Source organism: Salmo salar, chromosome 13 (assembly GCF_965601325.2).
Source record: "Salmo salar chromosome 13, fSalSal1, whole genome shotgun sequence".
Classification (NCBI taxonomy): Eukaryota; Metazoa; Chordata; class Actinopteri; order Salmoniformes; family Salmonidae; genus Salmo; species Salmo salar.
The window spans coordinates 94,418,697-94,441,758 of NC_138303.1; the positions used below are offsets into that span (position 1 = coordinate 94,418,697).

The 23,062-nt window shown below is 47.8% G+C and overlaps 1 protein-coding gene across 1 annotated transcript in view; it reads right to left on the minus strand.

Annotated features, from left to right (window-relative positions):
- The window catches only part of LOC106568186 (glial cell line-derived neurotrophic factor-like), a 77,348-nt gene that overhangs the window by 53,211 nt on the left and 1,075 nt on the right, over positions 1 to 23,062 (minus strand). The window contains exon 2 of the mRNA XM_014138303.3: positions 21,720 to 21,950. Coding sequence (XP_013993778.1) covers positions 21,720 to 21,924 — 205 coding nt within the window. The 5' untranslated portion in view covers positions 21,925 to 21,950. The remainder of the gene's footprint in view (positions 1 to 21,719; positions 21,951 to 23,062) is intronic.

Consider the following 23,062-nt stretch of genomic DNA (forward strand, 5'->3'; position numbering starts at 1 on the left):
TAGGTACTATTCTATGCCAGCTGACAGACAGGAGTAGGTATTATTCTATGCCAGCTGACAGAGAGGGGTAGGTACTATTCTATGTCAGCTGACAGACAGGGGTAGGTACTGTTCTATGCCAGCTGACAGACAGCGGTACGTACTATTCTATACCAGCTGACAGACAGGGGTAGGTACTATTCTATGTCAGCTGACAGACAGGAGTAGGTACTATTCTATGCCAGCTGACAGACAGGGGTAGGTACTATTCTATGCCAGCTGACAGACAGGGGTAGGTAGTATTCTATGTCAGCTGACAGACAGGAGTAGGTACTATTCTATGCCAGCTGACAGACCGGTGTAGGTACTATTCTATGCCAGCTGACAAACAGGAGAAGGTACTATTCTATGCCAGCTGACAGACAGTGGTAAGTACTATTCTATGCCAGCTGACAGACAGGAGTAGGTACTATTCTATGCCAGTTGACAGACATTGGTAGGTACTATTCTATGCCAGCTGACAGACAGGGCTAGGTACTATTCTATGCCAGCAGACAGACAGTGATATGTACTACTCTATGCCAGCAGACAGACAGGGGTAGGTACTATTCTATGCCAGCAGACAGACAGGGGTAGGTACTATTCTATGCCAGCTGACAGACAGGGGTAGGTACTATTCTATGCCAGCTGACAGACAGTTGTAGGTACTATTCTGTGCAAGCTGACAGACAGGAGTAGGTACTATTCTATGCCAGCTGACAGACATTGGTAGGTACTATTCTATGCCAGCTGACAGACCGGGGTAGGTACTATTCTATTCCAGCTGACAGACAGGGGTGGGTACTATTCTATGCCAGCTGACAGACAGGAGTAGGTACTATTCTATGCCAGCTGACAGACAGGAGTAGGTATTATTCTATGCCAGCTGACAGACAGGGGTAGGTACTGTTCTATGCCAGCTGACAGACAGCGGTAGGTACTATTCTATGCCAGCTGACAGACAGGGGTAGGTACTATTCTATGTCAGCTGACAGACATGAGTAGGTACTATTCTATGCCAGCTGACAGACAGGGGTAGGTACTATTCTATGTCAGCTGACAGACAGGAGTAGGTACTATTCTATGCCAGCTGACAGACAGGGGTAGTGACTATTCTATGCCAGCTGACAGACAGGGTGGGTACTATTCTATGCCAGCTGACAGACAGGAGTAGGTACTATTCTATGCCAGCTGACAGACAGGAGTAGGTATTATTCTATGCCAGCTGACAGAGAGGGGTAGGTACTATTCTATGTCAGCTGACAGACAGGGGTAGGTACTGTTCTATGCCAGCTGACAGACAGGGGTGGGTACTATTCTATGCCAGCTGACAGACAGGAGTAGGTACTATTCCATGCCAGCTGACAGACAGGAGTAGGTATTATTCTATGCCAGCTGACAGACAGGGGTAGGTACTGTTCTATGCCAGCTGACAGACAGCGGTAGGTACTATTCTATGCCAGCTGACAGACAGGGGTAGGTACTATTCTATGTCAGCTGACAGACATGAGTAGGTACTATTCTATGCCAGCTGACAGACAGGGGTAGGTACTATTCTATGTCAGCTGACAGACAGGAGTAGGTACTATTCTATGCCAGCTGACAGACAGGGGTAGTGACTATTCTATGCCAGCTGACAGACAGGGTGGGTACTATTCTATGCCAGCTGACAGACAGGAGTAGGTACTATTCTATGCCAGCTGACAGACAGGAGTAGGTATTATTCTATGCCAGCTGACAGAGAGGGGTAGGTACTATTCTATGTCAGCTGACAGACAGGGGTAGGTACTGTTCTATGCCAGCTGACAGACAGGGGTTGGTACTATTCTATGCCAGCTGACAGACAGGACTAGGTACTATTATATGCCAGCAGACAGACAGTGATATGTACTACTCTATGCCAGCTGACAGACAGGGGTAGGTACTATTCTATGCCAGCTGACAGACAGGACTAGGTACTATTCTATGCCAGCAGACAGACAGTGATATGTACTACTCTATGCCAGCTGACAAACAGGGGTAGGTACTATTCTATGCCAGCTGACAGACAGGGGTGGGAACTATTCTATGCCAGCTGACAGACAGGGGTAGTGACTATTCTATGCCAGCTGACAGACAGGGGTGGGAACTATTCTATGCCAGCTGACAGACAGGAGTAGGTACTATTCTATGCCAGCTGACACACAGGAGTAGGTACTATTCTATGCCAGCTGACAGACAGGGGTAGTGACTATTCTATGCCAGCTGACAGACAGGGTGGGTACTATTCTATGCCAGCTGACAGACAGGAGTAGGTACTATTCTATGCCAGCTGACAGACAGGAGTAGGTATTATTCTATGCCAGCTGACAGAGAGGGGTATGTACTATTCTATGTCAGCTGACAGACAGGGGTAGGTACTGTTCTATGCCAGCTGACAGACAGGGGTTGGTACTATTCTATGCCAGCTGACAGACAGGACTAGGTACTATTATATGCCAGCAGACAGACAGTGATATGTACTACTCTATGCCAGCTGACAGACAGGGGTAGGTACTATTCTATGCCAGCTGACAGACAGGACTAGGTACTATTCTATGCCAGCAGACAGACAGTGATATGTACTACTCTATGCCAGCTGACAAACAGGGGTAGGTACTATTCTATGCCAGCTGACAGACAGGGGTGGGAACTATTCTATGCCAGCTGACAGACAGGGGTAGTGACTATTCTATGCCAGCTGACAGACAGGGGTGGGAACTATTCTATGCCAGCTGACAGACAGGAGTAGGTACTATTCTATGCCAGCTGACACACAGGAGTAGGTACTATTCTATGCCAGCTGACAGATAGGAGTAGGTATTATTCTATGCCAGCTGACAGAGAGGGGTAGGTACTATTCTATGTCAGCTGACAGACAGGGGTAGGTACTGTTCTATGCCAGCTGACAGACAGCGGTACGTACTATTCTATACCAGCTGACAGACAGGGGTAGGTACTATTCTATGTCAGCTGACAGACAGGAGTAGGTACTATTCTATGCCAGCTGACAGACAGGGGTAGGTACTATTCTATGCCAGCTGACAGACAGGGGTAGGTAGTATTCTATGTCAGCTGACAGACAGGAGTAGGTACTATTCTATGCCAGCTGACAGACCGGGGTAGGTACTATTCTATGCCAGCTGACAAACAGGAGAAGGTACTATTCTATGCCAGCTGACAGACAGTGGTAAGTACTATTCTATGCCAGCTGACAGACAGCGGTACGTACTATTCTATACCAGCTGACAGACAGGGGTAGGTACTATTCTATGTCAGCTGACAGACAGGAGTAGGTACTATTCTATGCCAGCTGACAGACAGGGGTAGGTACTATTCTATGCCAGCTGACAGACAGGGGTGGGTACTATTCTATGCCAGCTGACAGACAGGAGTAGGTACTATTCTATGCCAGCTGACAGACAGGAGTAGGTACTATTCTATGCCAGCTGACAGACAGGAGTAGGTATTATTCTATGCCAGCTGACAGAGAGGGGTAGGTACTATTCTATGTCAGCTGACAGACAGGGGTAGGTGCTGTTCTATGCCAGCTGACAGACAGGAGTAGGTACTATTCTATGCCAGCTGACAGACAGGAGTAGGTATTATTCTATGCCAGCTGACAGACAGGGGTAGGTACTGTTCTATGCCAGCTGACAGACAGCGGTACGTACTATTCTATGCCAGCTGACAGACAGGAGTAGGTATTATTCTATGCCAGCTGACAGACAGGGGTAGGTACTGTTCTATGCCAGCTGACAGACAGCGGTACGTACTATTCTATACCAGCTGACAGACAGGGGTAGGTACTATTCTATGTCAGCTGACAGACAGGGGTAGGTACTGTTCTATGCCAGCTGACAGACAGGAGTAGGTACTATTCTATGCCAGCTGACAGACAGGAGTAGGTATTATTCTATGCCAGCTGACAGACAGGGGTAGGTACTATTCTTTGTCAGCTGACAGACAGGAGTAGGTACTATTCTATGCCAGCTGACAGACAGGGGTAGGTAGTATTCTATGTCAGCTGACAGACAGGAGTAGGTACTATTCTATGCCAGCTGACAGACCGGGGTAGGTACTATTCTATGCCAGCTGACAAACAGGAGAAGGTACTATTCTATGCCAGCTGACAGACAGTGGTAAGTACTATTCTATGCCAGCTGACAGACAGGAGTAGGTACTATTCTATGCCAGCTGACAGACATTGGTAGGTACTATTCTATGCCAGCTGACAGACATGGCTAGGTACTATTCTATGCCAGCAGACAGACAGTGATATGTACTACTCTATGCCAGCAGACAGACAGGGGTAGGTACTATTCTATGCCAGCAGACAGACAGGGGTAGGTACTATTCTATGCCAGCTGACAGACAGGGGTAGGTACTATTCTATGCCAGCTGACAGACAGTTGTAGGTACTATTCTATGCCAGCTGACAGACAGGAGTAGGTACTATTCTATGCCAGCTGACAGACATTGGTAGGTACTATTCTATGCCAGCTGACAGACCGGGGTAGGTACTATTCTATTCCAGCTGACAGACCGGGGTAGGTACTATTCTATGGCAGCAGACAGACAGTGATATGTACTACTCTATGCCAGCTGACAGACAGGGGTAGGTACTATTCTTTGCCAGCTGACAGACAGGGGTGGGTACTATTCTATGCCAGCTGACAGACAGGGGTAGTGACTATTCTATGCCAGCTGACAGACAGGGGTGGGTACTATTCTATGCCAGCTGACAGACAGGAGTAGGTACTATTCTATGCCAGCTGACAGACAGGAGTAGGTATTATTCTATGCCAGCTGACAGAGAGGGGTAGGTATTATTCTATGCCAGCTGACAGACAGGGGTAGGTACTGTTCTATGCCAGCTGACAGACAGGGGTAGGTACTGTTCTATGCCAGCTGACAGACAGCGGTACGTACTATTCTATGCCAGCTGACAGACAGGAGTAGGTATTATTCTATGCCAGCTGACAGACAGGGGTAGGTACTGTTCTATGCCAGCTGACAGACAGCGGTACGTACTATTCTATACCAGCTGACAGACAGGGGTAGGTACTATTCTATGTCAGCTGACAGACAGGGGTAGGTACTGTTCTATGCCAGCTGACAGACAGGAGTAGGTACTATTCTATGCCAGCTGACAGACAGGAGTAGGTATTATTCTATGCCAGCTGACAGACAGGGGTAGGTACTATTCTTTGTCAGCTGACAGACAGGAGTAGGTACTATTCTATGCCAGCTGACAGACAGGGGTAGGTAGTATTCTATGTCAGCTGACAGACAGGAGTAGGTACTATTCTATGCCAGCTGACAGACCGGGGTAGGTACTATTCTATGCCAGCTGACAAACAGGAGAAGGTACTATTCTATGCCAGCTGACAGACAGTGGTAAGTACTATTCTATGCCAGCTGACAGACAGGAGTAGGTACTATTCTATGCCAGCTGACAGACATTGGTAGGTACTATTCTATGCCAGCTGACAGACATGGCTAGGTACTATTCTATGCCAGCAGACAGACAGTGATATGTACTACTCTATGCCAGCAGACAGACAGGGGTAGGTACTATTCTATGCCAGCAGACAGACAGGGGTAGGTACTATTCTATGCCAGCTGACAGACAGGGGTAGGTACTATTCTATGCCAGCTGACAGACAGTTGTAGGTACTATTCTATGCCAGCTGACAGACAGGAGTAGGTACTATTCTATGCCAGCTGACAGACATTGGTAGGTACTATTCTATGCCAGCTGACAGACCGGGGTAGGTACTATTCTATTCCAGCTGACAGACCGGGGTAGGTACTATTCTATGGCAGCAGACAGACAGTGATATGTACTACTCTATGCCAGCTGACAGACAGGGGTAGGTACTATTCTTTGCCAGCTGACAGACAGGGGTGGGTACTATTCTATGCCAGCTGACAGACAGGGGTAGTGACTATTCTATGCCAGCTGACAGACAGGGGTGGGTACTATTCTATGCCAGCTGACAGACAGGAGTAGGTACTATTCTATGCCAGCTGACAGACAGGAGTAGGTATTATTCTATGCCAGCTGACAGAGAGGGGTAGGTACTATTCTATGTCAGCTGACAGACAGGGGTAGGTACTGTTCTATGCCAGCTGACAGACAGGGGTGGGTACTATTTTATGCCAGCTGACAGACAGAAGTAGGTACTATTCTATGCCAGCTGACAGACAGGAGTAGGTATTATTCTATGCCAGCTGACAGACAGGGGTAGGTACTGTTCTATGCCAGCTGACAGACAGCGGTACGTACTATTCTATGCCAGCTGACAGACAGGGGTAGGTACTATTCTATGTCAGCTGACAGACAGGAGTAGGTACTATTCTATGCCAGCTGACAGACAGGGGTAGGTAGTATTCTATGTCAGCTGACAGACAGGAGTAGGTACTATTCTATGCCAGCTGACAGACAGGGGTAGGTACTATTCTATGCCAGCTGACAGACAGGGGTAGGTACTATTCTATGCCAGCTGACAGACAGGGGTAGGTACTATTCTATGCCAGCTGACAGACAGGAGTAGGTACTATTCTATGCCAGCTGACAGACAGGGGAAGGTCCTATTCCATGCCAGCTGACAGACAGTGGTAGGTACTATTCTATGTCAGCTGACAGACAGGGGTAGGTACTATTCTATGCCAGCTGACAGACAGGAGTAGGTACTATTCTATGCCAGCTGATAGACAGCGGTAGGTACTATTCTATGCCAGCTGACAGACAGGAGTAGGTACTATTCTATGCCAGCTGACAGACAGGGGTAGGTACTATTCTATGCCAGCAGACAGACAGGGGTGGGTACTATTCTATGCCAGTTGACAGACAGGGGTAGTTACTATTCTATGCCAGCTGACAGACAGGGGTGGGTACTATTCTATGCCAGCTGACAGACAGGGGTAGGTACTATTCTATGCCAGCTGACACACAGGGATAGGTACTATTCTATGCCAGCTGACAGACAGGGGTAGGTACTATTCTATGTCAGCTGACAGACAGGGATAGGTAATATTCTATGCCAGCTGACAGACAGGGGTAGGTACTATTCTATGTCAGCTGACAGACTGTAGTAGGTACTATTCTAAGCAAGCTGACAGACAGGGGTAGGTACTATTCTATGCCAGCTGACAGACAGGGGTAGGTACTATTCTATGCCAGCTGACAGACAGGAGTAGGTACTATTCTATGCCAGCTGACAGACAGGGGTAGGTATTATTCTATGCCAGCTGACAGACAGGGGTAGGTACTGTTCTATGCCAGCTGACAGACAGCGGTACGTACTATTCTATGCCAGCTGACAGACAGGGGTAGGTACTATTCTATGTCAGCTGACAGACAGGAGTAGGTACTATTCTATGCCAGCTGACAGACAGGGGTAGGTACTATTCTATGTCAGCTGACAGACAGGAGTAGGTACTATTCTATGCCAGCTGACAGACAGGGGTAGGTACTATTCTATGCCAGCTGACAGACAGGGGTAGGTACTATTCTATGCCAGCTGACAGACAGGGGTAGGTACTATTCTATGCCAGCTGACAGACAGGAGTAGGTACTATTCTATGCCAGCTGACAGACAGGGGAAGGTCCTATTCCATGCCAGCTGACAGACAGTGGTAGGTACTATTCTATGTCAGCTGACAGACAGGGGTAGGTACTATTCTATGCCAGCTGACAGACAGGAGTAGGTACTATTCTATGCCAGCTGATAGACAGCGGTAGGTACTATTCTATGCCAGCTGACAGACAGGAGTAGGTACTATTCTATGCCAGCTGACAGACAGGGGTAGGTACTATTCTATGCCAGCAGACAGACAGGGGTGGGTACTATTCTATGCCAGTTGACAGACAGGGGTAGTTACTATTCTATGCCAGCTGACAGACAGGGGTGGGTACTATTCTATGCCAGCTGACAGACAGGGGTAGGTACTATTCTATGCCAGCTGACACACAGGGATAGGTACTATTCTATGCCAGCTGACAGACAGGGGTAGGTACTATTCTATGTCAGCTGACAGACAGGGATAGGTAATATTCTATGCCAGCTGACAGACAGGGGTAGGTACTATTCTATGTCAGCTGACAGACTGTAGTAGGTACTATTCTAAGCAAGCTGACAGACAGGAGTAGGTACTATTCTATGCCAGCTGACAGACAGGGGTAGGTACTATTCTATGCCAGCTGACAGACAGGAGTAGGTACTATTCTATGCCAGCTGACAGACAGGGGTAGGTCCTATTCTATGCCAGCTGACAGACAGGGGTAGGTACTATTCTATGCCAGCTGACAGACAGGGGTAGGTACTATTCTATGCCAGCTGGCAGACAGGGGTAGGTACTATTCTATGCCAGCTGACAGACATTGGTAGGTACTATTCTATGCCAGCTGACAGACCGGGGTAGGTACTGTTCTATGCCAGCAGACAGACAGTGATATGTACTACTCTATGCCAGCTGACAGACAGGGGTAGGTACTATTCTATGCCAGCTGACAGACAGGGGTAGGTACTATTCTATGCCAGCAGACAGACAGTGATATGTACTACTCTATGCCAGCAGACAGACAGGGGTAGATACTATTCTATGCCAGCAGACAGACAGGGGTAGGTACTATTCTATGCCAGCTGACAGACAGGGGTAGGTACTATTCTATGCCAGCTGACAGACAGGGGTAGGTACTATTCTATGCCAGCTGACAGACAGTGGTAAGTACTATTCTATGCCAGCTGACAGACAGGAGTAGGTACTATTCTATGCCAGCTGACAGACATTGGTAGGTACTATTCTATGCCAGCTGACAGACAGGGGTAGGTACTATTCTATGCCAGCTGACAGACAGGGGTCGGTACTATTCTGTGCCAGCTGACAGACAGGGGTAGGTACTATTCTATGCCAGCTGACAGACAGGGGTAGGTACTATTCTATGCCAGCTGACAGACAGGGGTAGGTACTATTCTATGCCAGCAGACAGACAGGGGTGGGTACTATTCTATGCCAGCTGACAGACAGGGGTAGTGACTATTCTATGCCAGCTGACAGACAGGGGTGGGTACTATTCTATGCCAGCTGACAGACAGGAGTAGGTACTATTCTATGCCAGCTGACAGACAGGGGTAGGTACTATTCTATGCCAGCTGACAGACAGGAGTAGGTATTATTCTATGCCAGCTGACAGACAGGGGTAGGTACTGTTCTATGCCAGCTGACAGACAGCGGTAGGTACTATTCTATGCCAGCTGACAGACAGGGGTAGGTACTATTCTATGTCAGCTGACAGACATGAGTAGGTACTATTCTATGCCAGCTGACAGACAGGGGTAGGTACTATTCTATGTCAGCTGACAGACAGGAGTAGGTACTATTCTATGCCAGCTGACAGACAGGGGTAGGTACTATTCTATGCCAGCTGACAGACAGGAGTAGGTACTATTCTATGCCAGCTGACAGAAAGGGGTAGGTACTATTCTATGTCAGCTGACAGACAGGGTAGGAACTATTCTATGCCAGCTGACAGACAGGGGTAGGTACTGTTCTATGCCAGCTGACAGACAGCGGTAGGTACTATTCTATGCCAGCTGACAGACAGGGGTATGTACTATTCTATGCCAGCTGACAGACAGGGGTAGGTACTATTCTACGCCAGCTGACAGACAGGGGTAGGTACTACTCTATGTCAGCTGACAGACTGTAGTAGGTACTATTCTAAGCAAGCTGACAGACAGGGGTAGGTACTATTCTATGCCAGCCGACAGACAGGGGAAGTGACTATTCTATGCCAGCTGACAGACAGGTGTGGGTACTATTCTATGCCAGCTGACAGACAGGAGTAGGTACTATTCTATGCCAGCTGACAGACAGGGGTAGGTACTATTCTATGCCAGCTGACAGACAGGAGTAGGTACTATTCTATGCCAGCTGACAGACAGGGGTAGGTCCTATTCTATGCCAGCTGACAGACAGGGGTAGGTACTATTCTATGCCAGCTGACAGACAGGGGTAGGTACTATTCTATGCCAGCTGGCAGACAGGGGTAGGTACTATTCTATGCCAGCTGACAGACATTGGTAGGTACTATTCTATGCCAGCTGACAGACCGGGGTAGGTACTGTTCTATGCCAGCAGACAGACAGTGATATGTACTACTCTATGCCAGCTGACAGACAGGGGTAGGTACTATTCTATGCCAGCTGACAGACAGGGGTAGGTACTATTCTATGCCAGCAGACAGACAGTGATATGTACTACTCTATGCCAGCAGACAGACAGGGGTAGATACTATTCTATGCCAGCAGACAGACAGGGGTAGGTACTATTCTATGCCAGCTGACAGACAGGGGTAGGTACTATTCTATACCAGCTGACAGACAGGGGTAGGTACTATTCTATGCCAGCTGACAGACAGTGGTAAGTACTATTCTATGCCAGCTGACAGACAGGAGTAGGTACTATTCTATGCCAGCTGACAGACATTGGTAGGTACTATTCTATGCCAGCTGACAGACAGGGGTAGGTACTATTCTATGCCAGCTGACAGACAGGGGTCGGTACTATTCTGTGCCAGCTGACAGACAGGGGTAGGTACTATTCTATGCCAGCTGACAGACAGGGGTAGGTACTATTCTATGCCAGCTGACAGACAGGGGTAGGTACTATTCTATGCCAGCAGACAGACAGGGGTGGGTACTATTCTATGCCAGCTGACAGACAGGGGTAGTGACTATTCTATGCCAGCTGACAGACAGGGGTGGGTACTATTCTATGCCAGCTGACAGACAGGAGTAGGTACTATTCTATGCCAGCTGACAGACAGGGGTAGGTACTATTCTATGCCAGCTGACAGACAGGAGTAGGTATTATTCTATGCCAGCTGACAGACAGGGGTAGGTACTGTTCTATGCCAGCTGACAGACAGCGGTAGGTACTATTCTATGCCAGCTGACAGACAGGGGTAGGTACTATTCTATGTCAGCTGACAGACATGAGTAGGTACTATTCTATGCCAGCTGACAGACAGGGGTAGGTACTATTCTATGTCAGCTGACAGACAGGAGTAGGTACTATTCTATGCCAGCTGACAGACAGGGGTAGGTACTATTCTATGCCAGCTGACAGACAGGAGTAGGTACTATTCTATGCCAGCTGACAGAAAGGGGTAGGTACTATTCTATGTCAGCTGACAGACAGGGTAGGAACTATTCTATGCCAGCTGACAGACAGGGGTAGGTACTGTTCTATGCCAGCTGACAGACAGCGGTAGGTACTATTCTATGCCAGCTGACAGACAGGGGTATGTACTATTCTATGCCAGCTGACAGACAGGGGTAGGTACTATTCTACGCCAGCTGACAGACAGGGGTAGGTACTACTCTATGTCAGCTGACAGACTGTAGTAGGTACTATTCTAAGCAAGCTGACAGACCGGGGTAGGTACTATTCTATGCCAGCTGACAGACAGGTGTAGGTACTATTCTATGCCAGCTGACAGACAGGGGTAGGTACTATTCTATGCCAGCTGACAGACAGGGTAGGAACTATTCTATGCCAGTTGACAGACAGGGGTAGGTACTATTCTATTCCAGCTGACAGACAGGGGTAGGTACTATTCTATGCCAGGTGACAGACAGGGGTAGGTACTATTCTATGCTAGCTGACAGACAGGGGTAGGTACTACTCTATGCCAGCAGACAGACAGGGGTAGATACTATTCTATGCCAGCAGACAGACAGGGGTAGGTACTATTCTATGCCAGCTGACAGACAGGGGTAGGTACTATTCTATGCCAGTTGACAGACAGGGGTAGGTACTATTCTATGCCAGCTGACAGACAGTGGTAAGTACTATTCTATACCAGCTGACAGACAGGAGTAGGTACTATTCTATGCCAGCTGACAGACATTGGTAGGTACTATTCTATTCCAGCTGACAGACAGGGGTAGGTACTATTCTATGCCAGCTGACAGACAGGGGTAGGTACTATTCTATGCCAGCTGACAGACAGGGGTAGGTACTATTCTATGCCAGCTGACAGACAGGGGTAGGTACTATTCTATGTCAGCTGACAGACAGGAGTAGGTACTATTCTATGCCAGCTGACAGACAGGGGTAGGTACTATTCTATGCCAGCTGACAGACAGGGGTAGGTACTATTCTATGCCAGCTGACAGACAGGGGTAGGTACTATTCTATGCCAGCTGACAGACAGGGGTAGGTACTATTCTATGCCAGCTGACAGACAGGGGTAGGTACTATTCTATGCCAGCTGACAGACAGGGGTAGGTACTATTCTATGCCAGCTGACAGACAGTGGTAGGTACTATTCTATGCCAGCTGACAGACAGGGGTAGGTACTATTCTATGCCAGCTGACAGACAGGGGTAGGTACTATTCTATGCCAGCTGACAGACAGGGGTAGGTACTATTCTATGCCAGCTGACAGACAGGGGTAGGTACTATTCTATGCCAGCTGACAGACAGGGGTAGGTACTATTCTATGCCAGCTGACAGACAGGGGTAGGTACTATTCTATGTCAGCTGACAGACAGGAGTAGGTACTATTCTATGCCAGCTGACAGACAGGGGTAGGTACTATTCTATGCCAGCTGACAGACAGGGGTAGGTACTATTCTATGCCAGCTGACAGACAGGGGTAGGTACTATTCTATGCCAGCTGACAGACAGGGTAGGAACTATTCTATGCCAGTTGACAGACAGGGGTAGGTACTATTCTATTCCAGCTGACAGACAGGGGTAGGTACTATTCTATGCCAGGTGACAGACAGGGGTAGGTACTATTCTATGCTAGCTGACAGACAGGGGTAGGTACTACTCTATGCCAGCAGACAGACAGGGGTAGATACTATTCTATGCCAGCAGACAGACAGGGGTAGGTACTATTCTATGCCAGCTGACAGACAGGGGTAGGTACTATTCTATGCCAGTTGACAGACAGGGGTAGGTACTATTCTATGCCAGCTGACAGACAGTGGTAAGTACTATTCTATGCCAGCTGACAGACAGGAGTAGGTACTATTCTATGCCAGCTGACAGACATTGGTAGGTACTATTCTATTCCAGCTGACAGACAGGGGTAGGTACTATTCTATGCCAGCTGACAGACAGGGGTAGGTACTATTCTATGCCAGCTGACAGACAGGGGTAGGTACTATTCTATGCCAGCTGACAGACAGGGGTAGGTACTATTCTATGCCAGCTGACTGACAGTGGTGGGTACAATTCTATGCCAGCCGACAGACAGGGGAAGTGACTATTCTATGCCAGCTGACAGACAGGTGTGGGTACTATTCTATGCCAGCTGACAGACAGGAGTAGGTACTATTCTATGCCAGCTGACAGACAGGGGTAGGTACTATTCTATGCCAGCTGACAGACAGGAGTAGGTACTATTCTATGCCAGCTGACAGACAGGGGTAGGTCCTATTCTATGCCAGCTGACAGACAGGGGTAGGTACTATTCTATGCCAGCTGACAGACAGGGGTAGGTACTATTCTATGCCAGCTGGCAGACAGGGGTAGGTACTATTCTATGCCAGCTGACAGACATTGGTAGGTACTATTCTATGCCAGCTGACAGACCGGGGTAGGTACTGTTCTATGCCAGCAGACAGACAGTGATATGTACTACTCTATGCCAGCTGACAGACAGGGGTAGGTACTATTCTATGCCAGCTGACAGACAGGGGTAGGTACTATTCTATGCCAGCAGACAGACAGTGATATGTACTACTCTATGCCAGCAGACAGACAGGGGTAGATACTATTCTATGCCAGCAGACAGACAGGGGTAGGTACTATTCTATGCCAGCTGACAGACAGGGGTAGGTACTATTCTATACCAGCTGACAGACAGGGGTAGGTACTATTCTATGCCAGCTGACAGACAGTGGTAAGTACTATTCTATGCCAGCTGACAGACAGGAGTAGGTACTATTCTATGCCAGCTGACAGACATTGGTAGGTACTATTCTATGCCAGCTGACAGACAGGGGTAGGTACTATTCTATGCCAGCTGACAGACAGGGGTCGGTACTATTCTGTGCCAGCTGACAGACAGGGGTAGGTACTATTCTATGCCAGCTGACAGACAGGGGTAGGTACTATTCTATGCCAGCTGACAGACAGGGGTAGGTACTATTCTATGCCAGCAGACAGACAGGGGTGGGTACTATTCTATGCCAGCTGACAGACAGGGGTAGTGACTATTCTATGCCAGCTGACAGACAGGGGTAGGTACTATTCTATGCCAGCTGACAGACAGGAGTAGGTACTATTCTATGCCAGCTGACAGACAGGGGTAGGTACTATTCTATGCCAGCTGACAGACAGGAGTAGGTATTATTCTATGCCAGCTGACAGACAGGGGTAGGTACTGTTCTATGCCAGCTGACAGACAGCGGTAGGTACTATTCTATGCCAGCTGACAGACAGGGGTAGGTACTATTCTATGTCAGCTGACAGACATGAGTAGGTACTATTCTATGCCAGCTGACAGACAGGGGTAGGTACTATTCTATGTCAGCTGACAGACAGGAGTAGGTACTATTCTATGCCAGCTGACAGACAGGGGTAGGTACTATTCTATGCCAGCTGACAGACAGGAGTAGGTACTATTCTATGCCAGCTGACAGAAAGGGGTAGGTACTATTCTATGTCAGCTGACAGACAGGGTAGGAACTATTCTATGCCAGCTGACAGACAGGGGTAGGTACTGTTCTATGCCAGCTGACAGACAGCGGTAGGTACTATTCTATGCCAGCTGACAGACAGGGGTATGTACTATTCTATGCCAGCTGACAGACAGGGGTAGGTACTATTCTACGCCAGCTGACAGACAGGGGTAGGTACTACTCTATGTCAGCTGACAGACTGTAGTAGGTACTATTCTAAGCAAGCTGACAGACAGGGGTAGGTACTATTCTATGCCAGCTGACAGACAGGTGTAGGTACTATTCTATGCCAGCTGACAGACAGGGGTAGGTACTATTCTATGCCAGCTGACAGACAGGGTAGGAACTATTCTATGCCAGTTGACAGACAGGGGTAGGTACTATTCTATTCCAGCTGACAGACAGGGGTAGGTACTATTCTATGCCAGGTGACAGACAGGGGTAGGTACTATTCTATGCTAGCTGACAGACAGGGGTAGGTACTACTCTATGCCAGCAGACAGACAGGGGTAGATACTATTCTATGCCAGCAGACAGACAGGGGTAGGTACTATTCTATGCCAGCTGACAGACAGGGGTAGGTACTATTCTATGCCAGTTGACAGACAGGGGTAGGTACTATTCTATGCCAGCTGACAGACAGTGGTAAGTACTATTCTATACCAGCTGACAGACAGGAGTAGGTACTATTCTATGCCAGCTGACAGACATTGGTAGGTACTATTCTATTCCAGCTGACAGACAGGGGTAGGTACTATTCTATGCCAGCTGACAGACAGGGGTAGGTACTATTCTATGCCAGCTGACAGACAGGGGTAGGTACTATTCTATGCCAGCTGACAGACAGGGGTAGGTACTATTCTATGCCAGCTGACAGACAGGAGTAGGTACTATTCTATGCCAGCTGACAGACAGGGGTAGGTACTATTCTATGCCAGCTGACAGACAGGAGTAGGTACTATTCTATGCCAGCTGACAGACAGGGGTAGGTACTATTCTATGCCAGCTGACAGACAGGGGTAGGTACTATTCTATGCCAGCTGACAGACAGGGGTAGGTACTGTTCTATGCCAGCTGACAGACAGCGGTAGGTACTATTCTATGCCAGCTGACAGACAGGGGTAGGTACTATTCTATGCCAGCTGACAGACAGGGGTAGGTACTATTCTATGCCAGCTGACAGACAGGGGTAGGTACTATTCTATGTCAGCTGACAGACAGGAGTAGGTACTATTCTATGCAAGCTGACAGACAGGGGTAGGTACTATTCTATGCCAGCTGACAGACAGGGGTAGGTACTATTCTATGCCAGCTGACAGACAGGGGTAGGTACTATTCTATGCCAGCTGACAGACAGGGTAGGTACTATTCTATGCCAGCTGACAGACAGGGGTAGGTACTATTCTATGCCAGCTGACAGACAGGGGTAGGTACTATTCTATGCCAGCTGACAGACAGGGGTAGGTACTATTCTATGCCAGCTGACAGACAGGGGTAGGTACTATTCTATGCCAGCTGACAGACAGGGGTAGGTACTATTCTATGCCAGCAGACAGACAGGGGTAGGTACTATTCTATGCCAGCTGACAGACAGGGGTAGGTACTATTCTATGCCAGCTGACAGACAGGGGTAGGTACTATTCTATGCCAGCTGACAGACAGGGGTAGGTACTATTCTATGCCAGCTGACAGACAGGAGTAGGTACTATTCTATGCCAGCTGACAGACAGTGGTAGGTACTATTCTATGCCAGCTGACAGACAGGGGTAGGTACTATTCTATGCCAGCTGACAGACAGGGGTAGGTACTATTCTATGCCAGCTGACAGACAGGGGTAGGTACTATTCTATGCCAGCTGACAGACAGGGGTAGGTACTATTCTATGCCAGCTGACAGACAGGGGTAGGTACTATTCTATGCCAGCTGACAGACAGGGGTAGGTACTATTCTATGCCAGCTGACAGACAGGGGTAGGTACTATTCTATGCCAGCTGACAGACAGGAGTAGGTACTATTCTATGCCAGCTGACAGACAGGGGTAGGTACTATTCTATGCCAGCTGACAGACAGGGGTAGGTACTATTCTATGCCAGCTGACAGACAGGGGTAGGTACTATTCTATGCCAGCTGACAGACAGGGGTAGGTACTATTCTATGCCAGCTGACAGACAGGGGTAGGTACTATTCTATGCCAGCTGACAGACAGGGGTAGGTACTATTCTATGCCAGCTGACAGACAGGGGTAGGTACTATTCTATGCCAGCTGACAGACAGGGGTAGGTACTATTCTATGCCAGCTGACAGACAGGGGTAGGTACTATTCTATGCCAGCTGACAGACAGGGGTAGGTACTATTCTATGCCAGCTGACAGACAGGGGTAGGTACTATTCTATGCCAGCTGACAGACAGGGGTAGGTACTATTCTATGCCAGCTGACAGACAGGGGTAGGTACTATTCTATGCCAGCTGACAGACAGGGGTAGGTACTATTCTATGCCAGCTGACAGACAGGGGTAGGTACTATTCTATGCCAGCTGACAGACAGGGGTAGGTACTATTCTATGCCAGCTGACAGACAGGGGTAAGTACTATTCTATGCCAGCTGACAGACAGGAGTAGGTACTATTCTATGCCAGCTGACAGACAGTGGTAGGTACTATTCTATGCCAGCTGACAGACAGGGGTAGGTACTATTCTATGCCAGCTGACAGACAGGGGTAGGTACTATTCTATGCCAGCTGACAGACAGGGGTAGGTACTATTCTATGCCAGCTGACAGACAGGGGTAGGTACTATTCTATGCCAGCTGACAGACAGGGGTAGGTACTATTCTATGCCAGCAGACAGACAGGGGTAGGTACTATTCTATGCCAGCTGACAGACAGGGGTAGGTACTATTCTATGCCAGCTGACAGACAGGGGTAGGTACTATTCTATGCCAGCTGACAGACAGGGGTAGGTACTATTCTATGCCAGCTGACAGACAGGGGTAGGTACTATTCTATGCCAGCTGACAGACAGGAGTAGGTACTATTCTATGCCAGCTGACAGACAGGGGTAGGTACTATTCTATGCCAGCTGACAGACAGGAGTAGGTACTATTCTATGCCAGCTGACAGACAGGGGTAGGTACTATTCTATGCCAGCTGACAGACAGGGGTAGGTACTATTCTATGCCAGCTGACAGACAGGGGTAGGTACTATTCTATGCCAGCTGACAGACAGGGGTAGGTACTATTCTATGCCAGCTGACAGACAGGGGTAGGTACTATTCTATGCCAGCTGACAGACAGGGGTAGGTACTATTCTATGCCAGCTGACAGACAGGGGTAGGTACTATTCTATGCCAGCTGACAGACAGGGTAGGTACTATTCTATGCCAGCTGACAGACAGGGGTAGGTACTATTCTATGCCAGCTGACAGACAGGGGTAGGTACTATTCTATGCCAGCTGACAGACAGGGGTAGGTACTATTCTATGCCAGCTGACAGACAGGGGTAGGTACTATTCTATGCCAGCTGACAGACAGGGGTAGGTACTATTCTATGTCAGCTGACAGACAGGGGTAGGTACTATTCTATGCCAGCTGACAGACAGGGGTAGGTACTATTCTATGCCAGCTGACAGACAGGGGTAGGTACTATTCTATGCCAGCTGACAGACAGGGGTAGGTACTATTCTATGCCAGCTGACAGACAGGGGTAGGTACTATTCTATGCCAGCTGACAGACAGGGGTAGGTACTATTCTATGCCAGCTGACAGACAGGGGTAGGTACTATTCTATGCCAGCTGACAGACAGGGGTAGGTACTATTCTATGCCAGCTGACAGACAGGGGTAGGTACTATTCTATGCCAGCTGACAGACAGGGGTAGGTACTATTCTATGCCAGCTGACAGACAGGGGTAGGTACTATTCTATGCCAGCTGACAGACAGGGGTAGGTACTATTCTATGCCAGCTGACAGACAGGGGTAGGTACTATTCTATGCCAGCTGACAGACAGTGGTAGGTACTATTCTATGCCAGCTGACAGACAGGGGTAGGTACTATTCTATGCCAGCTGACAGACAGGGGTAGGTACTATTCTATGCCAGCTGACAGACAGGGGTAGGTACTATTCTATGCCAGCTGACAGACAGGGGTAGGTACTATTCTATGCCAGCTGACAGACAGGGGTAGGTACTATTCTATGCCAGCTGACAGACAGGGGTAGGTACTATTCTATGCCAGCTGACAGACAGGGTAGGTACTATTCTATGCCAGCTGACAGACAGGGGTAGGTACTATTCTATGCCAGCTGACAGACAGGGGTAGGTACTATTCTATGCCAGCTGACAGACAGGGTAGGTACTATTCTATGCCAGCTGACAGACAGGGGTAGGTACTATTCTATGCCAGCTGACAGACAGGGGTAGGTACTATTCTATGCCAGCTGACAGACAGGGGTAGGTACTATTCTATGCCAGCTGACAGACAGGGGTAGGTACTATTCTATGCCAGCTGACAGACAGGGGTAGGTACTATTCTATGCCAGCTGACAGACAGGGGTAGGTACTATTCTATGCCAGCTGACAGACAGGAGTAGGTACTATTCTATGCCAGCTGACAGACAGGGGTAGGTACTATTCTATGCCAGCTGACAGACAGGGGTAGGTACTATTCTATGCCAGCTGACAGACAGGGGTAGGTACTATTCTATGCCAGCAGACAGACAGTGGTAGGTACTATTCTATGCCAGCTGACAGACAGGGGTAGGTACTATTCTATGCCAGCTGACAGACAGGGGTAGGTACTATTCTATGCCAGCTGACAGACAGGAGTAGGTACTATTCTATGCCAGCAGACAGACAGGGGTAGGTACTATTCTATGCCAGCTGACAGACAGGGGTAGATACTATTCTATGTCAGCTGACAGACAGCGGTAGGTACTATTCTATGCCAGCTGACAAACAGGGGTAGGTACTATTCTATGCCAGCTGACAGACAGGAGTAGGTACTATTCTATGCCAGCTGACAGACAGGGGTAGGTGCTATTCTATGCCAGCTAACAGACAGGGGTAGGTACTATTCTATGCCAGCTGACAGACAGGGGTAGGTACTATTCTATGCTAGCAGACAGACAGTGGTAGGTACTATTCTATGCCAGCTGACAGACAGGGGTAGGTACTATTCTATGCCAGCTGACAGACAGGAGTAGGTACTATTCTATGCCAGCTGACAGACAGGGGTAGGTACTATTCTATGCCAGCTGACAGACAGGGGTAGGTACTATTCTATGCCAGCTGACAGACAGTGGTAGGTACTATTCTATGTCAGCTGACAGACAGGGGTAGTTACTATTCTATGCCAGCTGACAGACTGGTGAAGTGTTCTGCAGCAAAACTGCCCAACATACAGAAACACCCCCTGGCTCTCCCATGCACCCGTTTCAAACGTTCTCTAGAATCATGTTTTTATGATTTAGAGATCAGCTCTGAAGCCTGCCAGTGTAAAGCTCCACTGAGACCAAAGTGATGTCCTGACAAGGATCCGACAGGGACCAAAATATTATTTACTATTAAAAATTTCATCAGTTTTCTAGCCTAGTTGAGCATGCTCCAGAAGCCTTGTACATGTTTTTTGTCCTACAGACACAAGTATCTCTAGAGTCTGTGGATCAGCTGCAGAGACACTTGCCTCCAAAGATTACTTGGAATGGGTACAAGATTCATCGCTTACCACAGACATTGCAACTGAAACAAAAGGACAAAAGCTCCCATTGAGTTCCAGGGTTGTTTACACCTTGGTGTATTGTTAATGGTCTTAAGTTACAGAACAGGCTGAGGAGATGTCACTCACCGCCGCTAACTGAATATGAGGTGAGGGGGAAACATTTCTCTGGTCTAAATGTTCCATGTCTCATCTACAGCTTATACTGTGTAATGACAAGACAGGTTCATGCTCTTCTAAACAAAATGAATTCCTCACCCTCGCAGCTGCTAAAATGAACATAAATACAATATTGAGCTTTCCCTTGTTGCTTCTTACTCGCCGTATAGTCCATTCTCTCTCCTGTGATCGGCATCTGTTTTGCGGTTCCTCTACTGTAACTTGGTTTTTGGGGGGGGGGGGGGGGGGCCTTTGTTTTCCTGACAGGGAGCGGCCACAGATCCTGCAGTCCCAGAGAGGCAGGGTTGAAGATAAACAAGGCAGTAGGAATGTCAGTGCTCAACTCTGTTTAGGACTGAGGCACTGCAGTCACTTTTTCTTGCTCCTTCTGCCGCATGGATGTTTTGACCCCAGCGTGATGCTGCCAACAGCAGCAGAGAAGGCTGCTCAAACCTGCTGTTAGACAAACTACTGCTCCTCCTCTGAATCAGGCACTCAGCAGGATTCATCAATGACTGGTCTGGCCTCTGTTCAAGGGCGCTTCACACTATCAGGCGTCAATTACATTGACTGCTGTCCCTTTACTTGGGATAAGCTTGCCTTGCTACAATGTGGTTCATAGCAAAAGGCAGTATCTTGCAAGACTTTAACCCACCAAAATCCAAGTGTAACCCCAGAGAGCCTGTGCTTACCAGGGGAACACCCCTGGTGCAATGTGTAACACATGGCAACCTATGGCCATGGTAAACAGATATGTATCCTCTCTGTTTGGGTTACATGTTTGGACTGAATGTAGCACATTTGTTTTGGTAATCAGGCAATTTGAACACACTGAGTACCAAACAATACATGGTATGTTTAATGTATGGTGTGTCACCCTCTTTAAACCCATATTCACTTCAAGAAACTGAGAACCAGTTGAGGACTGAGTACTGCAGTCACATTTATGCTCCGGTTTTGCAACAGAGTCTCATCAAGCAACTTTAATAGTCTTCTATAAGAAATAATAATTTTCCTGAAGACGGTCTGATCTTATGCAGAAGAAAGTATATTTGAAACTTCAGCAGGTGATGAAACAATGCATCAGAATCTTGACTTACATTTGTCCTCCATGGAAATCTCTTGCAGGCTGTGAGACTCCGACTGGAACTCTGGCTCTGGTTCCTCCACAGACGGGGACAGAGAATCACTATACCAATCCGAGTAGTGAGCTCTTTTGGCAGGCTGAAGGTTTTGGTAGAGGGGGCGTGTGGATACAGAGCTCAGAAGCAACAAACACGTGGCCAAAACATCCCATAACTTCATCTTAGACTCAGTTCCTATGAAGGAATCTGCAAGAAAACGAGACGGAAGTGTGAGTTGGATCCTACTTTAAAATAATCAAACATTTCTGAATTGGATTGAACTATGAATATAAGTGTAGGCTGCAGACACAAAGCCAAAAGGGGGTTAGTTTGGTAATCTTTCAATAGCGGAACTGGAAAATATTACAAGTCGATAAAATGTATAAAAATGCTGGGCAGGCCATTATTTTGGCTACCATGGCTATGCCTCCATAGGATGACAATGCCTCCATCCACACGGCACGAGAGGTCCCTGAATAGTTTGATGAGCATAAAAACAATGTAAACCATATGCCATGGCCGTCTCAGTCTCCAGATCTCAACCCAATTGAACACTTATGGGAGATTCTGGAGCAGCGCCTAGGACAGCATTTTCCACCACGGTCAACAAAACACCAAATGATGGAATTTCTCGTGGAAGAATTGAGGTCTCCGATAGAGAATCTATGCCAAGGTGCATTGAAGCTATTCTGGCTGGTGGTGGCCCAACGCCCTATTAAGAAACTATATGTTGGTGTTTATTTTGGCAGTTACCTGTAGTTATTTGTATGACGTTTTGTTGGCTAACTGGGGTTCCAAATTAACAAACCTCAGAGAGCATTATTTACATTGTATCAAATTTGATATTTTTCAATTTAAAGGTCAAATATGTCTAGAAGGTTATAAACACTATATGTAACTATAAACTGTTACCACATGGTATTTAGGTTTAAATTGCCTAGATATAATCTATTAATATAATTTAATACATGACTATCCTATTACTTTAGGGACCTCCATAGCTTCTGCATGATACAAATATTGATAATCACAATATGAATTTCCATTCTGGCCCAAACGACACCTCGATTACAACTAATTTTAGACCTATTTCAGAGAGAATTTATGAGTGCGTGTTACTGAAATGGGTGGCCGCCACAAGCGTAGGGTGCGCCTTCAATCCAAAATGTGTTTATGGACACATGCATAGCGCATTGGCTACTGTCCAGGAGAAAGGCTACACTAGCCCAAATGTTGACATGGATTCGCCAGATGGTGAATCCCTGGCCAATTAATTCTTACCTGGACTCTTGTTAATTGAGCATTGTCTGCAGCTAAAG